The sequence below is a fragment of the Amblyomma maculatum genome, chromosome 3 (genome assembly GCF_055883805.1).
Source record: "Amblyomma maculatum isolate TAMU_Amacu chromosome 3, ASM5588380v1, whole genome shotgun sequence".
NCBI lineage: Eukaryota > Metazoa > Arthropoda > Arachnida > Ixodida > Ixodidae > Amblyomma > Amblyomma maculatum.
The window spans coordinates 159,433,620-159,454,813 of NC_139346.1; the positions used below are offsets into that span (position 1 = coordinate 159,433,620).

The following is a 21,194-nucleotide window of genomic DNA, read 5'->3' on the forward strand; positions in this document are numbered from 1 at the left end:
GGGAAGTGGGCACTTACTGGGCAGCATGAAACATGAGACAGCTATGGCATGGCGATGACAGTGGCTGCTGCAGTGCACGTAACTGCGTGAGTTATTGTGTTGGATACATTGCTTTGCTCAGTGATGTCGCACGCATTTCTGTGATGTTGCTTCGAAAGTAATTGTGGCGTGTTTGTCGCTTCTGTATTTTTACATGCCATTACTTTTCTTTTTCTCCATATCCTTGGCTGTAGTTTGCTGAGCTGGCTTGAACCGTGGGGCTTTTCTCGTTTGTTCCTTCTACTCATGATATTCGTTGTCGAATTACAGTCGAACCTCGATTTAACGAACCTCAATGTAACGGAATTCGCGGTGCAATGCATTTTTTGTATTTCCCAATCTCTGTCCTATTGAAAGCCATGATTTGTTTTTGTGTGTGCAATTTAGTGAAGTAGTTTTATGCCACACTTTCGATTTAATTCTCACGCATCGCTTGCATGTACCAGCAGCCATTATGACAATGGGATGAGAACTAACACTTTAGCCGAGATACGCCGCATTTCGGATTTGCGCGACATCGGCGTCAGTTTGAGAGGAGGGTTCAATAAGCGGAAAGGGGTAGACCTTTTTTTTTTTTTTTACGAAGATCATTCTTCCACCCACCAGTCATCAAAAAAAAGCATGCGGTCAGCCGCGATCATAACGCAGACTTATAGCATTGCTCGCTTCAAAAAGCGCTTGCTGCTAAACACGTTCCAATGCTTTTGTGGCAGTGGATCGCGCCCGCCCAATTGCCGGCACTCTGCAACCGGACCAACCGAGCAAAACCTGTCAAAACCACTCTCTCTGCCAAGTTCGACCCCCATTCCACTCGAGCTAATGCGAACCGTGAAGTTCTTACTGAGCAGAATCTTGGTGCCCTGCCAAGAAACACACTGGACTGCAACGGCGCTGCGCAACGGATGAACGCACTAACGGCTAGCTTCTTTCTTTTTATCTTGTCAGCGGCTAAAGCGGAAGGCATGTTCATTACGCGCGTAGTGTAAATACAGTACATGTACTTTAGGCCTGAACAAAAGATTGCCGTGCAAAAAAAGTAGCTGCGCTGGCGTAGGCGATGCACTCACTTTTTGCTCACACGAAAAAAAATATTATCTTCCTGATATACAAAACAACATCCAGTAACCTTGTTAGCACTGTTATCGCTAGAATTTCTTGCTTAATTCCTGAATTTGTAATTTACAAGTTTCCATCTACTAGAAGTCTTCTATATATAACCTGTTCGTACTATATTTCGGCAGCTAGAACATGGGAACCTTGACATACCGAAATTCGCGATTTAACAAAATTTTTGACTGCAAGTAGGACTTCGTTACATCGAGATTCGACTGTATATACATGCAAGTGTGGTATCCTGCATTGTTTATATTTAATCAGCTGTTGTTTGATCCTTTCACAGTGGTAGTATTTGTTTTCTCAGAAAACATGTCTCCTTTACAAGATTTTTTTTTGGCACTTAGACTGAAAACAAAGGAAGACTACTTTTGTTATGAAAATGAGAGGAAAAATGTACAGTAAACTGTGAATCCTAATGAGCCTTGCCGTGTGATGTTCGGGTCCATTATGTTGCAAGTATGTCAGGCGCAGATTTAAAACTGGTTTTTAGTATGTCGTTCTTGTTATGAACAGGAACTCCTTCAATCAACACACGCTACATGACAAGTACATATTTCAACTAGGAAGCCATCAGTGTCATCACCAGGAGAGTAAACAGCATATGTTGCCATAACGAAATGACAACACACAAACGAACACTTCGACGCAAACTAAGAAAACTAAGGAAACAAAGCAAGAGCAATAACAATGTGTAAATGCCAGCGGTAAGCTATGATTAGTAGCTGTCAAGATTGAAATATGCTCTTGTTGCACATCGCTAGTGCAGACATTGAATGCATGCAGAAGTACTGAAAGTAGGTGAACCTGGGATAGTAAATCGTGCAAAAATTAGTTCGTTATTTTTTTCTTCTGTAATATAGCAACACAACTAAATATATTTTTAAATTTCAAAAAATGTCTACCTCCCCTTAAGTGCCTACTTTCAGTGTGGCATCAAACACAATTGCTGCCATTCATGTACATACAGCAGTGGCCATGTGGTGCGACACACCTGCAATGCTGTATATTTAACACAGCAGCTGTCGAAGTGTTAAAAGAGGCATGGTTTTATTTGTATACCAAACCAGAGCTAACATGCACAGCAACACATAGTGTTGTGTTGTCAGACCCGGGGCCTTATTGAAAAGCTATCACGACAAGCACTTTCAAGAATCTTGGAGGGTTTGTGGACTCCAATTTGTGAACCTCTGTTCCAGAGCCCCAATCATATTCATTTACAGTCTCTTGCGAACCACAAGTAAAGTTTTTCAACAGTAGGTTGGGGGGGGGGGGGGGGGGGTAGTGTCAGAAAGCTTGCCCCAATACTGCACGGGTGGTTCTTGAGTTTTCTGCAGCCCTTTGTTGTTCTTGCCTTTCCTGCAGGAGATGTGGGTGGACAAGTACAAGCCACTGTCCACCAAGCAGATCATCGGGCAGCAGGGTGACAAGAGCAACTGCGGCAAGTTGCTCAAGTGGTTGCGAAGCTGGCACGAGAACCGCGCAGGACCAAAGAAGCCGCTGCGTGAGTTGTAGGCTTGCTACTCCATCGTTACAAACATGAAAGGCCCAAATGTGCCGTTTTGCAGCCAACGCAGAGCAGGTATCATCAAACTCATGCTCAGGGTCTCAACATTGCTGGTGCCACACACAAAAGAAAGGAGCTCAGCATGTATCAGAAGTTGAGCTGAGGTACAGCTATGGGGCTTCAGATAGAGTGGTGGAGGTGTGGCATCAGATGTAACATGGCGATGTTCTTTTTTGTAGTGTCAGAAGTAGCTAATCTACTGACTTAGGCATGTTTTAGCTTTAAGCCAACTTAAAGCAAATAGTAATTTGAATAGGGTTCCTAATTTGGCTTCCTTGGTGCTGTCTTGAAAGCATTGCATCCGTGAATTCATAATGCAGCCAAGTGGGGAGGAGGCGGAGGCGATGGCTCAGCTTATAAGGCAGCACTTCTCTCGGGAGCTCCCGGCATTGGCAAGACGACCACTGCGAATCTGGCTGCACGGGTGAGCCTCTCTCAGCACTGCTCTGGTTTATTTCAAGGTGGTTCAGCATTATATCTTATTGCGCAAGCCACTGTGCTGCTTCAGTTAGTGAAGTGAATTAGTTTGAACATACTGTCCTAGAACAAGAACTTCAATTTTGTAATGCATGATTTTCAGGCCATTTCTCTTGCTTCATTTTATGTAGCCAGGGTCTGAATGCTGCAAGAAATAGTTGGCACCGTGGTAGTGCAGTTGAGTGGTGTTGGATAATACTAATATATAGTTAAGTGGCATGTACATATCAAGGTGAATATGATTCACTGCATCGGTAAGTAAAAGTTCCTTTTTCTAAAACATAGATGCCTTCTGGGTGTTGTAGCATCTCATTATAGTACGTAGAGAGGGGTAAGTTTGCACCATCACTTTCGCCAGCATTTGCTTCACTGCTTTACAGCAAACATTACATCTTAATAACCGAACCTCTTGTTGTCATTATGTTGCTTAGTAACAAGAGTGCTCCACATTTTTTTCAGCGCTGTTTTGAGTATAGGACAGTGCTCTGTATGAAGCTGAGTTTTGTGTATTATGTAGGAACAATGTGGAACATCTTCTGGGCCAATAATGTGCAGTTTTAGGAGCTGCAAGGTGCTGCATTACTTTGTCAAACCGTTTTCCGGGGGTGCATGACTATGTCGTTGTTAGGGCATCTCATCTTCAGAGCTTGTTCAGTACGTTTGCTTGAAACATGTGAATGTTATCGCTATTACTACAAGGCCATGCTGTAAGTAGAAGCTAATGTTTGTTATTTATGAGAATGACAAATTCAATCTAGGGAAGTTGGCGGTGCTAATTCAGTCTCATGGATAAACAGCATGCAAGAAGTGCGGATGAAAGAACACAAAATCGATGACACAGTGCTACTCATCTTAAATGACACTTCTGTTTTTGCACCAGAACAGTTACGTCACATCTTTGTGGGAAGGGTGTTTCTACGCACTTTTTCCTTCCTGTGAACTGATGGTGTTACATTTCTACTGGAGCGCAAGATGTGCCTCTTGGTCGTGCACGGTAATCCTTGCAGTGGAAGCAAGTTTACGGTGTTAAGTTTGTGTTGAAAACGGACTTGTCATCATTTCATGACTACCATGACCTGTTCCTGATTAAAGTAGCCGAAACTTTAGTGCCGAGGCTTGCCTTTAGAGGTGCACCTTGACATGTTGATGTTGGCCTTCCCCTCTGTATCGTGTCACCGCTGCCTAAGTGGATTGGTGGGCCATTGAAGCCCTTGCTCACCGAATAATTGCCAACTACTTTACCAATGCAGGAGGCCGGATACAGCGTCCTGGAGATGAATGCTTCGGACACGCGCTCCAAAAAGAATCTTGTCGAACACGTGGCTGAAACACTGGGGAACCTCGCTCTTACTGGCTCAGGTATGGCTTTTGTAGGCTGCGCTCGCAAAACAAGAGCTGGAAGGATTCACCAGTGGCATTTTTAGCTCTGACAGGAGCTAGCCAGGGGAAGTACCATGCATAATTTCTCCTAAGAGAAGTGTGTACCTTGATTTTGCCTTTACCTGTCTAGTCATCAGGGAGAGTCAGTGTTCCTAGTTTGAGCTATACCTTGGTGATCCATCTGCAGTAATCTGGCTTTGGCAGATAGATATACATTACAAGTTTAAAAACTGTTACTAGCAGCACATTCTAGTGTTGTTGTCTGTCCAGATTTATAAAAACTTGGTGCAAATTAAATACTTTCCAGCTGATTTCAAATATCAGCACAGCTAGCTTAACTAAGGGCACTGTTTCACAAAGCACAGCTATGAGAAGAAGGATATTGCAAGCAAATTTCGTTTTTGCCTTTTGTCAACATAATTTCTGTACCTTTAACATCTGTTTGGCCTTGAAAGGTAAGGGCAATCATGTAGTGGTAATAGTACTTATAACTTTATTTTGTATAATGATAACTTCTTTACTATTTTGAGTTGTCGCATTTGGTGGAAAAAACAATTTGCTGTTACAGTTTGACTTACTTCTAACATAGACATGGAGCTTACTAAATGCTTTCATGAGGCACTGTAAGGTGCCAATGTAGACACCACCTCACTGGTGGAGTCCTGCCCGCATTTGATTATGTATTGGAGGGTCAAGGTGCAAGGCAGCCTTTTTACCTGTGTGTTTTTTACCTTTAGACTAGATCTTTCATGGGAGTGGCACTCTCTGCGAAGTTAACAGAGCAATTTGTTGGCAAGTGCCAGGGGTCTTTGTTAGGAGGCATGGACAGCTGGGACTCGCAGAGTTGTCAGTGGACATCTTCTTGCAGGCTGTGGGATGACGTCCAAACACGTGCTCATCATGGACGAAGTGGACGGCATGGCAGGCAATGAAGACCGGGGTGGAATTCAGGCAAGTGAGAGCCCCTGGCTGTTATTAGTAGCTCAGTTTTACCTGCATGTCTCCTGCAGTGTGTGGAGTCTTGTTGTTGCATTGCAGAAGCCACTGCACTTTGAAAGTGATTTTTACTCACACAGATACTTATACTTATACTTAGCAAGATATAGTTATATACGTAGTATATACTTAGTACACACTTGGTATATACGTAGTATATACTTAGTATACACTTAGTATATACTTAGTATATACTTAGCAAGAGTTGTGTTCTTGATGGATGATTTACTCTTGGCAATGCCATAAAGATTTATGCAGAAATAAAATACACAATACACTGAAAGACAGGGCATGCGCACTTTTCTACAGCGAAAGTTGTTGTAGAATTGGTCTAGTTATATTGTCCTGCACTCTGCCTTCGAATTTACAGACACCTCAGGACCTTAATTACATAATGAAGTAAATTGGCTGATATCAATCAGTTGGTTCAGTTGAATTGAGTTGCAGTTGGAATTTATATCAACCATCTGTCACGGCTGGCATGGGGCAAGGTGGAGAGAGAACAGATTTCCTCTCCACTTGTAGGGAAAAGACAAGAATATGGTTGCTGTCTGAAGTACTCAGCCAATGGGTAGGTATGAATGGAGGATCATGAAAATTGAGGGTGCTTGCCATGGAAAACATCTGCCTGGAGGCCACCGCGGCAGGCTGACATATTTTACGATGCTGGCAAAAGAAGAAGGGGAGGACAGCTCAGGAGCAAAGAATTGCAAGTGTGATTTCAACAGGTCTCATGTTATGCTGTATGAAGAAAGAAGCATTTGTGTGAAATGTGTGTGGCTAAATGGCTTAAACAAAGCTGGAACAGCTTTTTCTGGTTATTATGCTAAGTCGGCTACCTAAGGCCTGCAGTGTTTCTTTTATTATATTGTTTTTATTCAGATGCTGTCACCTCCAAATGTGAGACAAGTCAGTGCATGCACCATTATCACACCTTAAAATTCGGAATTTAGGGCTGATTCGTTCCTGTAGAAAACCACTGATGTGTCACTTATCCTGTTTTTCTCTCTCCTGATTTTAATGCGATAGTATTAAAGGCCCCATTTGCTGAGGTGCTGTCATTGGCGCTTTGAGCGAAAAATCACGAGCATGGCACTGGTAAGTGGTAGGTAGCTGGCAGCTGACATGGCCGTGAATGGCCGTGCACTGACGGGGCGTAGGGTAGCTGCCAACTCAGGGCTGTCCTTTCATATGGGAGGGTGATATCAAAATCAGCCTGCCAGGGCCATTGGATTCATGTTAGTCCTAGGCCACGCAGACACATTTATACGGCTTAATTAAAGGGCGGTTTGCATATGACATGGTAGCCAAAGCTGTTGCATCATACTTTTAAAGGCGATACTGAAATTTCCCCCATAATTTTTCATCCCTTCATCCTCTTTTTTTTTTTTTTTGCATATATTTATGACTCGTGCAGGTACTTAATCAGTTTCAACTAGACTGCTCTCATTCTGCTGTTTGCGCTTGTTTCACTCTGCTCGCATTAAAGCTTACTTTCTCTCAATGTAAATAATCATGTGCCCCAACATTTCACACTGTTCTTTCCGTGCTCTTTTTCTGCAGGAGTTAATAGCCCTGATCAAAACTACCCGCATCCCCATCATCTGCATTTGCAACGACCGTTCGCATCAGAAGATGCGTTCCTTGGTCAACTACTGCTTTGACCTGCGATTCCAGCGACCGCAGGTCAAGCAGATTCAGGTGGGTCAAAGCTAATAGGAATTTTCTAACCTTGATACTAAAAAAAATTTTTTTAATGCCGGCCCTTGCTTTAAAACATGAACGTGCCATTTTACTGGTTTTATTGCTGGGTGCATTTAAAGCTGAGTTAAAGAGACTGATGAACTCCTTGCTTCTGCTGAATTGGCACAAGAAGAGCAACAGTTAGTCTGTAAAGCCCACTTCTGTGGGCTTTACTTTTGAAGTTTTGGAGAGCGGGGTTTTGTTATTCGGCACGGCCTTTGCAGGCCATGGTTGTTCGAAACTAAGCCCCCGAAGGGGCACAGCAGGGTTAGCAGAGCCTCTTCCAAACGCACACCCCTAAAGGAGCCGGGCGCCGGGCCGGGGGACGCTTGTACCCAATTTTACCGGTGGGTGTCCGGCGGCGGGTTAGATGGCATCCTCGAGGCACTGCAGATGAAGTTATGTGATGTTAGGAAGATAGTGAGAGACCGGAAAGCGTGGCGTGACATGGTCAATAGGGTCACGAAGAGTCGGACACGACTGAACGACTGAACTGAACTGAACTGAACTGAAAAACTTGATGTCTGATTACAGAAAATATGCAGCAAAACACTGTGACATTATCGATGATCCACATATAATATTCCTTGAAACAACCTAAAACAAACCTATTTTTTGTACACTTATCTTCTTTGGCTTTCATGCAGCTTCTGACATCATTGTTATCTTTCCACAGGCTGCTTTGATGTCCATCGCGTGCAAGGAGGGCCTCTCCATCAGCCCTGCTGTAATACAGGAGATTGTCATGGCTTCCAACCAGGATGTGCGGCAGGTTTGTCTCTCTATTTTATTACTTTTTTCTGTTAGTACTTGCTCCTTTGGTAATTCCTTGAGGTTGAGCTTTTCCTTTGTGTGTTTATTTCTCTCTTTCTTGCCTTTCTTTTTCAAGGCCCTTCACAACCTCTCGCTGTGGAGTTCCCGAACAAAGAGCGTGAGTGCGGCGCAAGTAAAGGCTGATGCTGGCAAGGGCACCAAGGACATCCGACTGGTGAGGTGGTGCTCTTTGAAATCATTATCGCCACCTGTTCTTCTCGGGTGTGGCCAAAAGTCACCCAGAAGCTGGTGGGAGCAGAACTCGCACTCTTGTCCCAAATGTTTTTTCTGCAGATACTTAACGCCACTTAACACCCCCTCCCTTCACGATTAAGTCCGCCTCTGATCCTGAAAACTGCGAAAACTGTTTAAGGGACGTAATGTCAGGAAACAACCAATGTAATCCGTAGATTGTGGCATGACTGAGGAAAATGAAACGGAAGGAAAGAAGGCGAGAATCATCGGTGGTTGACAAGATCCAGCCGTTAGATATGCTGTCATACTGAGCATTAACGTCGCTGCATACTAGTTGCAAAGCCACTAGAAAGAAACACCTGGAGCAATAGACATATTGCTTACCTAACACAAAGACCCAACAATAGCCAAAGAAGATGCTGAGCTATACATGGATATCTACGACAGCTGCTCGCTGAATTAACCACGTCAAGCTATAGCTGAGTCAGCAACATTCTTTTTTTTTACTTTGAAAGGAGCGGTTGGAAGTTTCCACCAGGACTAGAGGGTCCTTGAGCCAAGCCTGTTACTATTTTTTCTCCTCAGGGCCCATTTGACGTGGTGCGCAAGATTCTGTCGAGCACAGAGGGTGGCCAGTCCATGACACTGAACGAGAAGGCAGCACTTTTCTTCCACGACTACAATATGGTGCCATTGTTTGTCCAAGACAACTACCTGCACGTCCAGCCCTTGGAAGCCAAGTGAGCTCTTCAGTTAGCTTTTGTGACTCCCCTGAATACCGCGGGACCCGTGTGAGCTTACTGCAGCTGTCACAGCCACTTCCCTCTGCGTGCCATTGGCTTGTCAAGTGCAGTGGTGCAAGTGGGAAGAGGAGCTAGCTCGAAACACATGGAGACATGTGCCCATTTCCGGGGCCTGAAGCGGGGTGGTGTTGGGCATGCTGGGACTCGGCGCATACGTCTATGGGTGCCCATACTAGAGTCACTGCTTGAAAGCGGCTGCTATACAACGGCAGTTAGAACCAGCAGCTCAAGTCCCACAGCTAATACTGCTGTCACACGGGCACGGCTGAACTCCTTTTAACTCCCTTCAACCAAGGTAGTCCTTATCCCAATGGAGACACGCACCGTGTCACACGGCAGTCCTTTAGGAAAGGAAGTTTAAGGAAGTTCCTAGCGTAAGGAGTTCCAATCATCTCCTTCGAGCAGGTAAAGGGAGCACTCTGGTTCCCCATGAGCTTTGCTGCAGGTTTTAAAAGAAGCACTTAAGCATTAATTTTGCGTTTTTAACTAATTTTAATACTGTAGCACAACGTAGAGCATGGAAAAAAGGAAATGCACTAATATCCAAGCATACATGCAAGAATTTTGCAAGCACATTGTGGCCAGCAGAAAGGACAAACCCACTATGCTAGTAGAAGTAACAGCGCATTCCTTTCATATGAATGAAGGCACATTTATATTTTAAATTCAATTCAAACTGTTGAAAAGAAAGCAGATAAAAATTAATTTACATGTTTCTAACTTGATTATTTTATATGCATACACAAAACGAACAGCGCCTAATGGGACCCTGATGGCGTCTTTGAGGAGCTCGTTCTTAGCCGTGTGACACGGCGACAACTCCTTTGGGGCTAAACTCCCTACGTGGTCCTTTATGGAAAAGAAGTTCGAGGGAGTTGGGACTTGCCCATGTGACAGAAGTATAAATCCCACACAAGGAGCCAACATGTATTTATGTCGGCTCCGCATGTATTTTGGCTGCCCCCGATTTTCAGTGGTCATTTTTGAAATGTCGACACAACTTCAGCGAGCGGCACAGCTTCAGTACAGTTTCCTTTTTGCAGTGGCCTTGAGTGTTGGGAAAATGTATGGTTTTGACAATGTTTTTTGTGCCAGTGAATGAGTAGAAACAAAAAATATTTTAAATATTTGCTTCAAAATTATTTTTAAAAAAATTTCCATTTGACCTGAATTTGTTCGAAATGCAAGACCGTTATTGTAAAACTGTACTCGAAATCTTTAAGAATTTACGCGAGTAAAGCCACAGCCTTTGTTTATGGGCTGTGAGCAAATTTATGCATAGTTCATTCATTTACTTGTCATTTAAAGCTCTTTTGCAACTGTCTTTTAGTCAAACATTCCATCATGCTAAAGGAAAAAAATGTAACAGCTCTGAAAAGTGCATCCATGGCACACCACAGGGCTTTGCAGCGTCCTTCTTTCTTTATTCCTTGAGAAAGGAATCTTTTCTTTTGAACACAGTTTGGCGCTACTGTATGTGTAGCTCGGATTTGAAAGGTAACCTGAATTCATAATGTTAGACTCACAGTTGTAGACGCCAAGCCGTAAAGGGATAAGGAAATGCACAATTGCAAAATGTTGTTTCCTTCCTAATCTTTTTTGTTTGTCGCATCATGGTGCTGTATAGTCTAGTCAGTTTTATTCGGGCCCACTGCAGTTCAGTTTCCATGATGTAAATCTTGCATGGTTGCGAAAAATATTCACATCATGTGAAATTCATGTCATCCAAAGCGAAGAGAATTCGTATGCAGAAGCATAAAAAATGAATTTATGCAGATGTGTTTATGGCTGATAGGATTTATTTTCGGCCAAGAACTCCTGTTCAATTTCGACATTGGCTGTTCGTAGGCTTCGTGTCGCTGCTCACCGCTAGTGGTGCCAGCCATGTGACTAATTATCATGGCATTGGCGATACGTGGGCTCCGGTTAGTGCTTGAGGGTGTGGTCACAGCTTGTGCATTCGTATCATTCATAGTGGCGCGGGAGAGTGTTTAGTACATGAATTAGAGGGAATAATAAGAGTAAAGTACTACCAACATGCATATTGTCTGATTACCACTTGCATTTTCTTTAAACTAAATTCAGTGGAAACAGCATTAAAGGCTATGAGGTGTGCTTATTGGAGGTGCCTGGATTAATCTTGGGTAATTTCGGAAGGACCGCCATTCCCGTATGTCAGAAGGGAATGTCGTATGCGGTATAACCTGCACCTCCCTGGTTGTTGGTTTACTGCACAGGGGCGACCGTCAGAAGCACCTGGAACTGGTGAGCGCAGCTGCCGACAGCATCAGCTGGGGCGAACTGGTCGAGCGGCAGATTCGCAAGGACAGCAGCTGGGCCTTGCTGCCCATGCAGGCATTCTTCTCCAGCGTCATTCCCGGGGAACTGGTGCGGGGCCACATGCGCGAGATGATCGCCTTTCCCGCCTGGTTTGGCAAGAACTCCTCCACCACCAAGCGACATCGGCTGCTCCGCGAGCTCAAGCATCACATGCACATGCGGTGAGGAGGTCAACATTGAGCACGAGGGCAGCAGACAAGGACAGAGGAGTCGGGTCTTGAACATAAACAGAGGGGCTGGAGACGGGGCCCACTAAGGTAGTCATTTGGGCAAGCCTCATTTGTGTTTACTTTGTGGCAGAAAGAACAGGAGTGTACTTAGCATGGCTAAGGGCAGAATATCATGCAGGTTAGGTTAGGTTAGGTTAGGTTCAGACTCCAACATCGTCCTCTTCACGCACCGCCTGGAGTGAGGGTGTAAAAGTGCAGCCACACGTTCAAAATGAATACCACCTATTCCGATCTTTAGTGCGTCTTTGTAAGAGGAAATGAAGATGTCGACATTTGAATACAGCCTGAAAGATTGGTGAAGAAACTAGCTACCTTTGTAGGTTTGCAAACTAAAAGCCCCATGCTCCAGAATAATTTTAAACCAATGCTTTATTACTCGACAGTGCTCCGGATTAGAAACTCAAGTGCTGCAGACTGCTCCTACTTTGGCATTCCTCTGCTCCAAAGTGCTCTAAATTGGAAATTTTTCTGCTTTAAATTTGTTCCAAATTGCAGTTTGACAGTAACATCACTGCACCTGCCAGACCACTTGCTGACTCGGGTGCAAAGTTTCCTGATTGGTTGAAATATTGATGCCGTCACAAGGTTGCATGATCTGCCTGAGTGTTGATTGGTCAACAGTTTGGAAGATGTCACGCAACCATTTTACCTCTCTCTGCTAATTAGAAAATTTTATAATGCATATCGGCTTTTTTTGCAGTGTGGACTCCAATGCTGTCACGTTGGAATGTACTGCATTGCCTCTTTTCTTTGTTACGCAAATTTGGCACAGCTCTGTTAGAGTTTCCTTTTTTGTTGCATTGTTTGTCATCAACGGTCATCGCCTACTTACCACACCCAAGCTTTTCTCGTGACTTCTGACTCTCATCGTCCAAGTCTGGAACTTGTTGCAGTGCCAGCAAAGCTATAATTTGTAAGGGTGCGTGAATATTGAAAATTTCGGATAGGAATCGAATACGAAAGGAAATGTCTTCAAATATCGAATCGATTATTGAATGCCCGATCAGTGGAAAAAATTGAAATTAAAATATCGTATTGTTCATCTTTTTTTATTTCAAAATGCACTTGGTATTTGCAAATAAATTAAATTAAGATTGCACAGAAGTGTATACCCTACTGGAAAGTCCGGTATAAATTTTATATGGGATTCCATATACTGGATTATTTTATACGGGAAGGACCTGCATAAAACTGGGTGGAGCTTTCATATCCCTGCTTAATACCGTAAGCACTCGTGCTCGTTAATTCGGCCTTCAAGGGATCAGAAAAAATGTTTGAATTAACCGGACACTCAAATGAAAAGCAAATTAAAAATTGTCGTATTCGGTAATTTTTGAATGTTTGAAAAATATTTATCATATTTTTAATAGAATGCAAATCGAGTAACAAATTGTTTGATTCGTATTCTAAATGTTGCCTATGCGCACAACTGCAATAAAGTGGCTTCATGGCAGGATCTGTGGTGGGTGGAGACCGCTGTAGAGGCATCCCACGTTCCGGTACAGTTTCTAGTTGCGGAACCTTCACAATGCCCATTTATATCAGTAAACCAGAGAGAGAGAGAGAACAACTTTTATTTAAAATGCCTGCAGAATCGGTTAGGCTCCCTCCAAGCAGGGAGGACAAGCTTTTACCGTGACGCGGCCACTACGTCAGTCTCGTGCGTTGTGCTCCTTGAGGTCTTGTTACGTCCCTCGCTACTTCCGCGGGTTCGAGAGGGCCGCCGCCCCCTTCTTGGGGGTGCTGCCCCCCCTCTCCTCGGTTTCGCTCGGTCGCTGCCTCTAGAGCTGCCGAGACCTGCTGGACGGCCTTGAGTTGTGTCTCTTGATCGCAGCTCCTCGTTGCAGCCTCTAGCTGCGGCGGGATCGTCGTCTTCTCGCTGGCTTCGTGCGGATTTACGCTACAGTCCCAAAGGATGTGAGCCGCGGTGGCTCTCTCCTTCGCGCACAGTCTACAGATGTCGCTCGCGTGCACACTCGGACACATGTGCTTAGCTAGCACCGGGGTGAGCAGGGACCCCGTCTGTAACTGTCTGTATAACACTGCCTCCTTCCGGGTAAGCCCAGGGTGAGGTGGCGGCATAGTCTGTCTGTTCAATCTGTACCATTTCACTATTTCGTTGAAGGTGGTCATCTTGTCCTTGGCACTGCGCCACGACCAAGACACCGAGTCGGCCGTGCTTGCAGCCGCGCGGTTGGTTAGTCCTCGCGCGGCCGAGTTGGCCGTCTCGTTGTGGTTCACGTTTCCGCGTTCCGACACGTCACTGCCCATGTGGGCTGGAAACCACTTGATCACCACAGGACTTTTGCGTCCGATGTCTTCGGCCTTGCGCAGTATGCGCGCGGCCTCACTACATACCCTACCCTTGGCGTAGTTCTTCACTGCCGTTCTAGAGTCACACAACACTGTAGTGCATCCGGGGTCGGAAACGGCCAAGGCGATGGCCACCTCCTCCGCCCGGTGTGCTTCTCGAGTCTGGACGCTCGCCGCGGTCTTCGTTGCACCCGTCGATGCCCCGACAACCACCGCCACGTATGCGTTGGTGTTCCCTCGATACTCCGCCGCGTCCACGTAGGCGGCGCCTTCTTCTCTGTTCCTACGGCTGTCAGTCCTTTTTAGCATTGCATCGCTAGCTTCTAGCGATGCAATGCTGCGAGTCCATGTATATTTACTCACGTTTGCGCAAATAGTTTGAGAGGTCCAAGAAAGGAAGAAGAAAGAAATCAAGGGCTGTCAAATCTGCTTCTCAGAGCCACACCCACATTATCACTCATCGCGGTACCATCTTGGTAAAAACTTGATCCACTTCTGCTTCAGCATCATTTCATCGCTGTCAAAGGTTGTTGAAGCCCAAGAAAATAGGAGTAAAGCAGCGATAACACGTAGTGATCGCACATAGTTGCTCAAGAGTAAGTTGAAATTTAAAGTATGTCTGCCTTCGAGACTATATACTAACTAGTTGAAGTCCCAGCCTCATCATTGCTTCAGTCATCCTCGGACCTCAAGTCAGAGGTCGTCGAAGTTGTCCTCAAACTCTTCGCTAGTGCTGTCATCAAAAACATCATCTAGTCGAGCCAGCAGGATCGCACTACTGATGAGTTCTTAGCATGTCTTGACGCGAGTTTGACACCATTTTTGCTGACATTTGAGGTCGCTGCACTCTGAACAATTTTGTGTGGTACATCTTTGCCTGACCAGGAGAAGGTTAACTACACAGAAACTGAAGCTGCAGATGTCAAACTACCTGTTAGATTAAGCTGCGTGTTCCAACTCACAAACGTTTGAATTGGAAGCAAGCCTTTGCAAAACCATTAGTTGTACCTGGCCGGTAGCCTATGGGGTGGTCCCAAAAGAATAATGGTTTTATGGGGTAGATGCTTAATGTAAGTTAGGCACTTACGTGCAATGCAAAGGCTTACAGGCTATATTCAAATCCCCTGGGAGCTTGCTCTTTTAACTCTGACTTACTCTGACTTCTACATTCTCTGTTTCGTTTAATAAGCAGTTATAGCTCTTTGCATTCCGCATTGACTCACTTGTCTGAAGCACAGCATTTCTAAGTTGACTGGCAACAAGCTGCTAACATTCAGGAAAGCACCTTATGAAGAACCAAGATGGTGTGTGCAACATTGCACTGAAAAACTCACCTCTCAACCTGTTGAAGTGACTTTGTTTTGGATGTGCAGTTAAACAAGTCTTCAGTTTGATTTCGCTTAAGACGTCATTGGATTCAAGCCCCTTGATGTGATTTTATGAACATATAAGCTCTGTTGCTGCAGTGATATATGTTATGGGGGTAATTCTCGATGATAATGCGCCGAAGGGGGCTAGACAGTACAGTCGCCTTCTAGTCACGACGTGCCAGCTCTAGCAGACAGAGCTGTCACTCCCAACCCACGGTGCGAGAAGTCACCACTGGGGCGTGTTTGGGCCAGAGGGGACAAATACGAGTTGCGCACTCGAAGCGAGCTGTAATTTGCCTGAGCAATTATACACAGCAAATCAACAGCACAGAAATACAACCGCCGTAGCGAGCGAACGTCCCGCTTGCGTATGGGGGTGAAATAACCCATCAAAATGAAAAACACACGCAAGGAGGCGAGAGGAGTGTTTTGCTCACCTGGTGTGGCTTCGTGCTCACAGCCAGTTGCGGTAGGTGCATTGGTGACCAGGCGACTTGGTGACAGTGGTGGCCTCCTCGACCGAAATCATGAACCGCGCGCGTGTGTGCTCAACCACTAAAGAGCCCGAAAAAATCGCGAGAGACGCGCTTGTCTCGGACTGTAAAGAGAAGGTCTCCGCGTTAGCTGGGAGGAAAGAGGGAAGCCCCCGACAGCGTCGCCGCGGGAGACTGAGAGGCAGTGGGGGTGGCCAGTGTGTCCTCTCCTCCTTCAACCTCCCTAACAGCGCTCGCAACTTGCTTATAATTACGCGCTGCCGTTATAATGGGGGCAGGGAATAGTGAATCCCTACAATATACTTTGTGAACTCATGTGTCGCCTGCCTCATTTTTCACCATTGCACAGAGTGTCTGCGGACAGGACTCAGCTCTCCATGGACTATGTGGGCCCCTTGCTGAACTCGCTGACGAAGCCACTGATTGACAAGGGTGCAGATGGCGTGCCAACCGTTGTGCACCGTATGCACCACTACTTCCTTCAGCGAGCCGACCTGGACAGCCTGAACGAACTGGCCATGTGGCCAGGCATGAGAGACCCCATGGCACTTGTTGACTCCAAGGTAAAGTGACTCGAATTGCTAGAAAAACAAGGGGGGGGGGGATAGGAAGATAAAATTTCAAGAGGATGATAACTTAGGGTTCTGTTTTGAGGTTTTTTGCTGACGAAGAATGCTGCGGCTTCACAAATCTGCGGCCCCGTGCTCCTATTGCAGCCTCCTCAGTGTCTGTGTCTAGGTGCCAGCATTACTTTCTTAGTGTTGCGGCATGAAATCACTGCCACTTAACATTTACAGTCTTGTGTTAGGATGCAGTCAAACCCGAATATATAAAATTATTGCTTATAATGAACTGTCTGAATAATTTCTTTAAGGTCCCATGCAAAAGTATAGCAGTGTTATTCGCTTGTTCACCTTTATCGAACTCCTTTTAATGGAACATTTTATATATCACGCTGTACCGCATGTAAAGGGCTCTTCTCCTAATGGCACTCCCACGATAACTTCATGTTTGTGGAGGCAGGCGGACTAAGTGTCTCAGGGCACCCGCTGGCAGCGCCAACGCTGTAAAACCGCGTGGCAAGTTGAACGTTGAGTCCACTTAAAAGTGTCCCTCAGGTCGGCATGCGTTTTTTTCAATGTTACACTGCTTGTCATGCGGGGAACTCGCCGTTCGGTGCAGCTGTTGTTTGTCGTGCGGTGAAGCCAGCTTACACGACCGAAGCCTTTTAGCATCTCTCGTGTGGCCTGCTTTGTTGCTAAAGGTGACACAGAAATCAACTGTACCATAATTTTAATTTGGTTGTTATCGTACCTGTGTACCAGTAACAAAATTAGACCTCTCATGATTGATGGGAGCGTTTCCCATAGCATCGTCCACTGCAATCTCGATGCGAGCCCCATCTCCAATGGCATTTGTGCCATTTGGCTCAAGTTCCGACGCTCTGATCTGGCACACAAAGCGGCACGTGAGCGCCTGTCCAGTGCACCCCCTATTTCGCTTGCCTCTAGTACATGGTACTAGTTGGCAGGTGACACGGCCAAACACTGATTGGTCAATGGGTTGTGTGACGTCACGTTACCTTAGGACGTTGAGCTAGCAGGAGCTACCAGCTCCATAGCTCCAGTGAAAAGAGAGGGTGAAATGGGAATGGAACCTTTCGGTACCCCTGGATCCCAAGTCGGACATGCCATATATACTTCTAGGCCATGGCATGTGTATGGCTTGGTTAGAGGGGGGCTTTATATCTGTGATGATTGTGTATGAGATTATAGAGGCACAAATTAGGTTTATTAATTAGGTAAGTTAGGTAGATGAAAATCTGCAAGGTAGCAGCTGCCGCATCGTATTCTTAATGGTGGAGCTTAAATTTCTCTTATAATGTTGTTTTTCGGTGCTTTGTGTTGTCATTGTTTCATTGACTGCATAATTCATTGGAATATCCTGCTTTTCCTGAAGGCTGCGAAGCCTGGTGGTAAAGCCACCTAAAAGAACACTGTGTTCTTTTTCTGTTTTCAAATACACAACATCCATGCCTCACAATTCTAGGTAGCGTGCGGGCGGCAATGTCATATCGTGGGAGTCGTTGCCGGGCACACTTTACTATAACCGATTTTTACCACAAATGTGTTTACTATAAAGGGGGGTGGGGAAGAAGGAGGAGGGGGGGAGGGGGGGGGGGGGGGAATGTGCAGTTGTCTATGGAAGACGAACTGGGACTTCAGTTTCACTTTACTATATCAGTTTTTACGATATCCGAGTTTACTATAGTGAGGTTCTACTATTTTCAAATAAAATTAAACTATAATTGCACAGGAGTGTAAACATTACTGAAAAAGCCAGTGTATATATATATATATATATATATATATATATATATATATATATATATATATATATATATATATATATTGTACATCATTTTGTACATGTACCATCTTTTTGTGTAGGAAGGGGCTGCATGAAACGGAGTGTGTAGCTGTCGCATTGCTACTAAATACAGCAAACTCTCGTTATTTTGGGCTTCAAGGGATCAGCAGAAAGGTCCATATTACCCAAAAGCTCGAATTGTGGTGTAGCACGCATTGTGGTGAAGCTGCGTTGAATTCAAAAACTTTGTGTGTTCGGTAATTTCCGAATGTTAGGAGTACTTCGAATGTCAGTTTTTCAAATTTTCGAAATTTCTTATATTCGCCCACCCCTAATACACACACGCATATGCACACACACGCATGTACACACCATTTGCAGAACTAATTTCTCTTCCTTTCTCATTTTGTGTTGGCTCATTGTGCACGCAGGTCAAGGCGGCTCTCACACGTGCCCTGAACAAGGAGGCTTTCATGACACCTTATGCCACTGAGGATATGGTGAAAAAGAAGGGGAAGAAGGCAGCAGGCAAGGCTGTGAAAGGGGCTGCTCTGCCAGCCGACGAAGAAGCAGAAGAAGAAGCTGAGGAAGAGGACGAGGAGCCAGACCCATCACTCGTTGACTATGACTAGACTTTTGTTGACCTTGTTGGCTACTTTGAAAGCAGGCTGGGAATACATATTAGCTACAGGCTGATATTGCCACTGTTGCTTTGAAAGCAATCATTGCAGCCGCTTTGGCTTCTGAGACTCTTTCCAGGCCCGCTTGCATGCCTGGATCGTATCATCTGTCTTCCAGCTCTTGGACTCAGTGGAAAAGTGTATGCTGAACGTGAGCAGTTGTGAAAGGCTTACAGATTGTGCTATGCAGACCGGAGAAGAGTATTATGCTTAACGCACATGAGTAGCCCAAGAAGAGACATTTTTTGGTTAATAGCATCAATTGTGTCATTGCCCAGTGTAGGAACCCAAGAAGTAGTTTTTATCATAAGATGCCTGTTGCTCTGAAAAGGGATGTTTAAAAATCCGGACTACTGATAGTGTGTCTGCAGGACAGTAGCAGGCTGTGCTTCTTGTTTTTCTTTAAAAGAAAAAAGTGATGGGGTATGAATATGTGTGCAAAACATTCAGACCCCACATGTTTCCATGCTCATAATTATCTCATTGATCAGCTTTGCATATGCCACAGACGGTTCCACCTTGTTATTTTTGTTGCTGAGACATCTGCTATGTTTCAATTCTTTAACACTTGTCTTCATCATAAGTGATGACAGTGACAGTCAATGGCACTTTTCATCAGGGTACTGGGACTTCTGTATATTAGGTCTTGGTCTTCTCTGGGACTGCTTTAATGTGATTTCATGCATGTATGTAGAGCACAAAGTAGTTTCTTGCATCCATCATATAGTATTGTTGCTTACCCGTTGCTTACCTTAGTCGATCTGCTTAGTGTCAGCCATATATAGAGTGTTTCCTTTTTCTGTGTCTTACCTGATTATTGGTAATAATAATCCTTAGGTAAGACGCAGTGGCTGATTCAAGTGCTACGTAGATAACAAATGCAGTCAGGACGCCTAACTTTGTGTTATTGCTGTGATGTCATCTTCTTACTGCAGTGCAGAAAACAAACAGCATCAAAACAGAGAGATTAGCAAAATGCATGCATGGTCTAAATTAAAAAACTGTTGTCATAGATACCAAACTTCAGAGAAACTTTCTCTTTGGCATACAGGAACAGCTGTGGTTGTGCTGAATGCCGGGCAAGGACGTTTGTCACTGAGTTCTAGGGCAAGCTGCCACTTAATCCAACCCCACATTGAAATGCTGTTGGATTGAGATAGAAAGCAAAACCAAATTTCATGTCAACTCGCATCTCTCTAGGCACGTTCAAATATTTACAGCAGCATGTCAATAGTAGGCATTGTTTTAACAAATTTTTGTTTTTGTGGCACAACCTGTACCAGATTTCCCACACCATTTAACAAATACTACCTCTTTTTACCCTGAAAAAGGCACATTGTCACAAAGGGGCTCAATAGATACATATCAAGTCCTCTTTTGTGGCATTGTTGTTCATTGTATATACCATGCCACTTTTACATTGGCAAATGGTGACTGTCACTGGGTACATAAATTCACTGGGCGTCACAAGGGTATGCACATCAAATTAATACAGTTATTTGGCATGTATATTTCAGAGAAATCTGGACTACAGTTGACCACTTGTGTACATGCACTGTACTGTTCAATCAGCGTTTGTTGATACAGGGCACATTTTTACGTATCATGGTGATGTTTACTTCATAATTCATGGCTTGGTTTATATTTTCAGTAAATTTACCTGATTGAAAATCGTGCCCGTGATCAGCATTCCAATTTCTGAAAGCTATGTCACCACTCTGTTGAGATCTTGCTAAGAGTTATTAATTGTGCTGGATTGTTTTGCTGTTGAATGCAAAGTATGTTAACAAACCAAGTTACTGTTGTGAATTATTGCAAATGATTTTGGTGAGCTGACAAGCAGCCTTTATTCCAACATTTTTGTCCAGAATCTTCAGATGCAATTGTGTTTTGGGGACATATGTGGAAAAAAAAAAATCTGTGTTAAAGAGGCAGTTAGCATTTATTTTCATTAATGTCATGATCGCTGCATTTCTTGTAACAGCATGGGGGAGGCATTTTAAAATTCGAATGCCTTGCAGACAGTGATGCAAGAACAGGTGAGAGGTGACTGCATTTATTTGCAGGAATAATCATGTCATTTATTCAAAGTTGTTTGTTTGCTGGCTTCGCAAATTTATGGAAGTATAAAATTTTGCTTGTATCTACCTCTAAAGCATGCCACTTGTGTTTGTAGCACTGTCTTTTGTTGTGAATAAAATGCCATGTAAAAGACGACTGTAAATAAATTAACTGGAAAACTTCTGTATTTTGATTATTTCTGTTACTGCT

The 21,194-nt window shown here is 44.4% G+C and overlaps 1 protein-coding gene across 2 annotated transcripts in view; it reads left to right on the top strand.

Annotated features, from left to right (window-relative positions):
- Gnf1 (germ line transcription factor 1) overlaps nt 1-21,167 on the top strand; it is a 38,796-nt gene extending 17,629 nt beyond the window's left edge. For both annotated transcript variants that reach the window (XM_084598402.1, XM_084598401.1), the window contains exons 13-23: nt 2,518-2,656; nt 3,040-3,143; nt 4,447-4,555; nt 5,445-5,527; nt 7,136-7,273; nt 7,992-8,087; nt 8,205-8,303; nt 8,909-9,063; nt 11,364-11,627; nt 16,223-16,436; nt 18,675-21,167. In XM_084598402.1, coding sequence (XP_084454528.1) covers nt 2,518-2,656; nt 3,040-3,143; nt 4,447-4,555; nt 5,445-5,527; nt 7,136-7,273; nt 7,992-8,087; nt 8,205-8,303; nt 8,909-9,063; nt 11,364-11,627; nt 16,223-16,436; nt 18,675-18,875 — 1,602 coding nt within the window. In that variant the 3' untranslated portion in view covers nt 18,876-21,167. The remainder of the gene's footprint in view (nt 1-2,517; nt 2,657-3,039; nt 3,144-4,446; nt 4,556-5,444; nt 5,528-7,135; nt 7,274-7,991; nt 8,088-8,204; nt 8,304-8,908; nt 9,064-11,363; nt 11,628-16,222; nt 16,437-18,674) is intronic.
- The last annotated feature ends 27 nt before the right edge of the window (nt 21,168-21,194 follow it).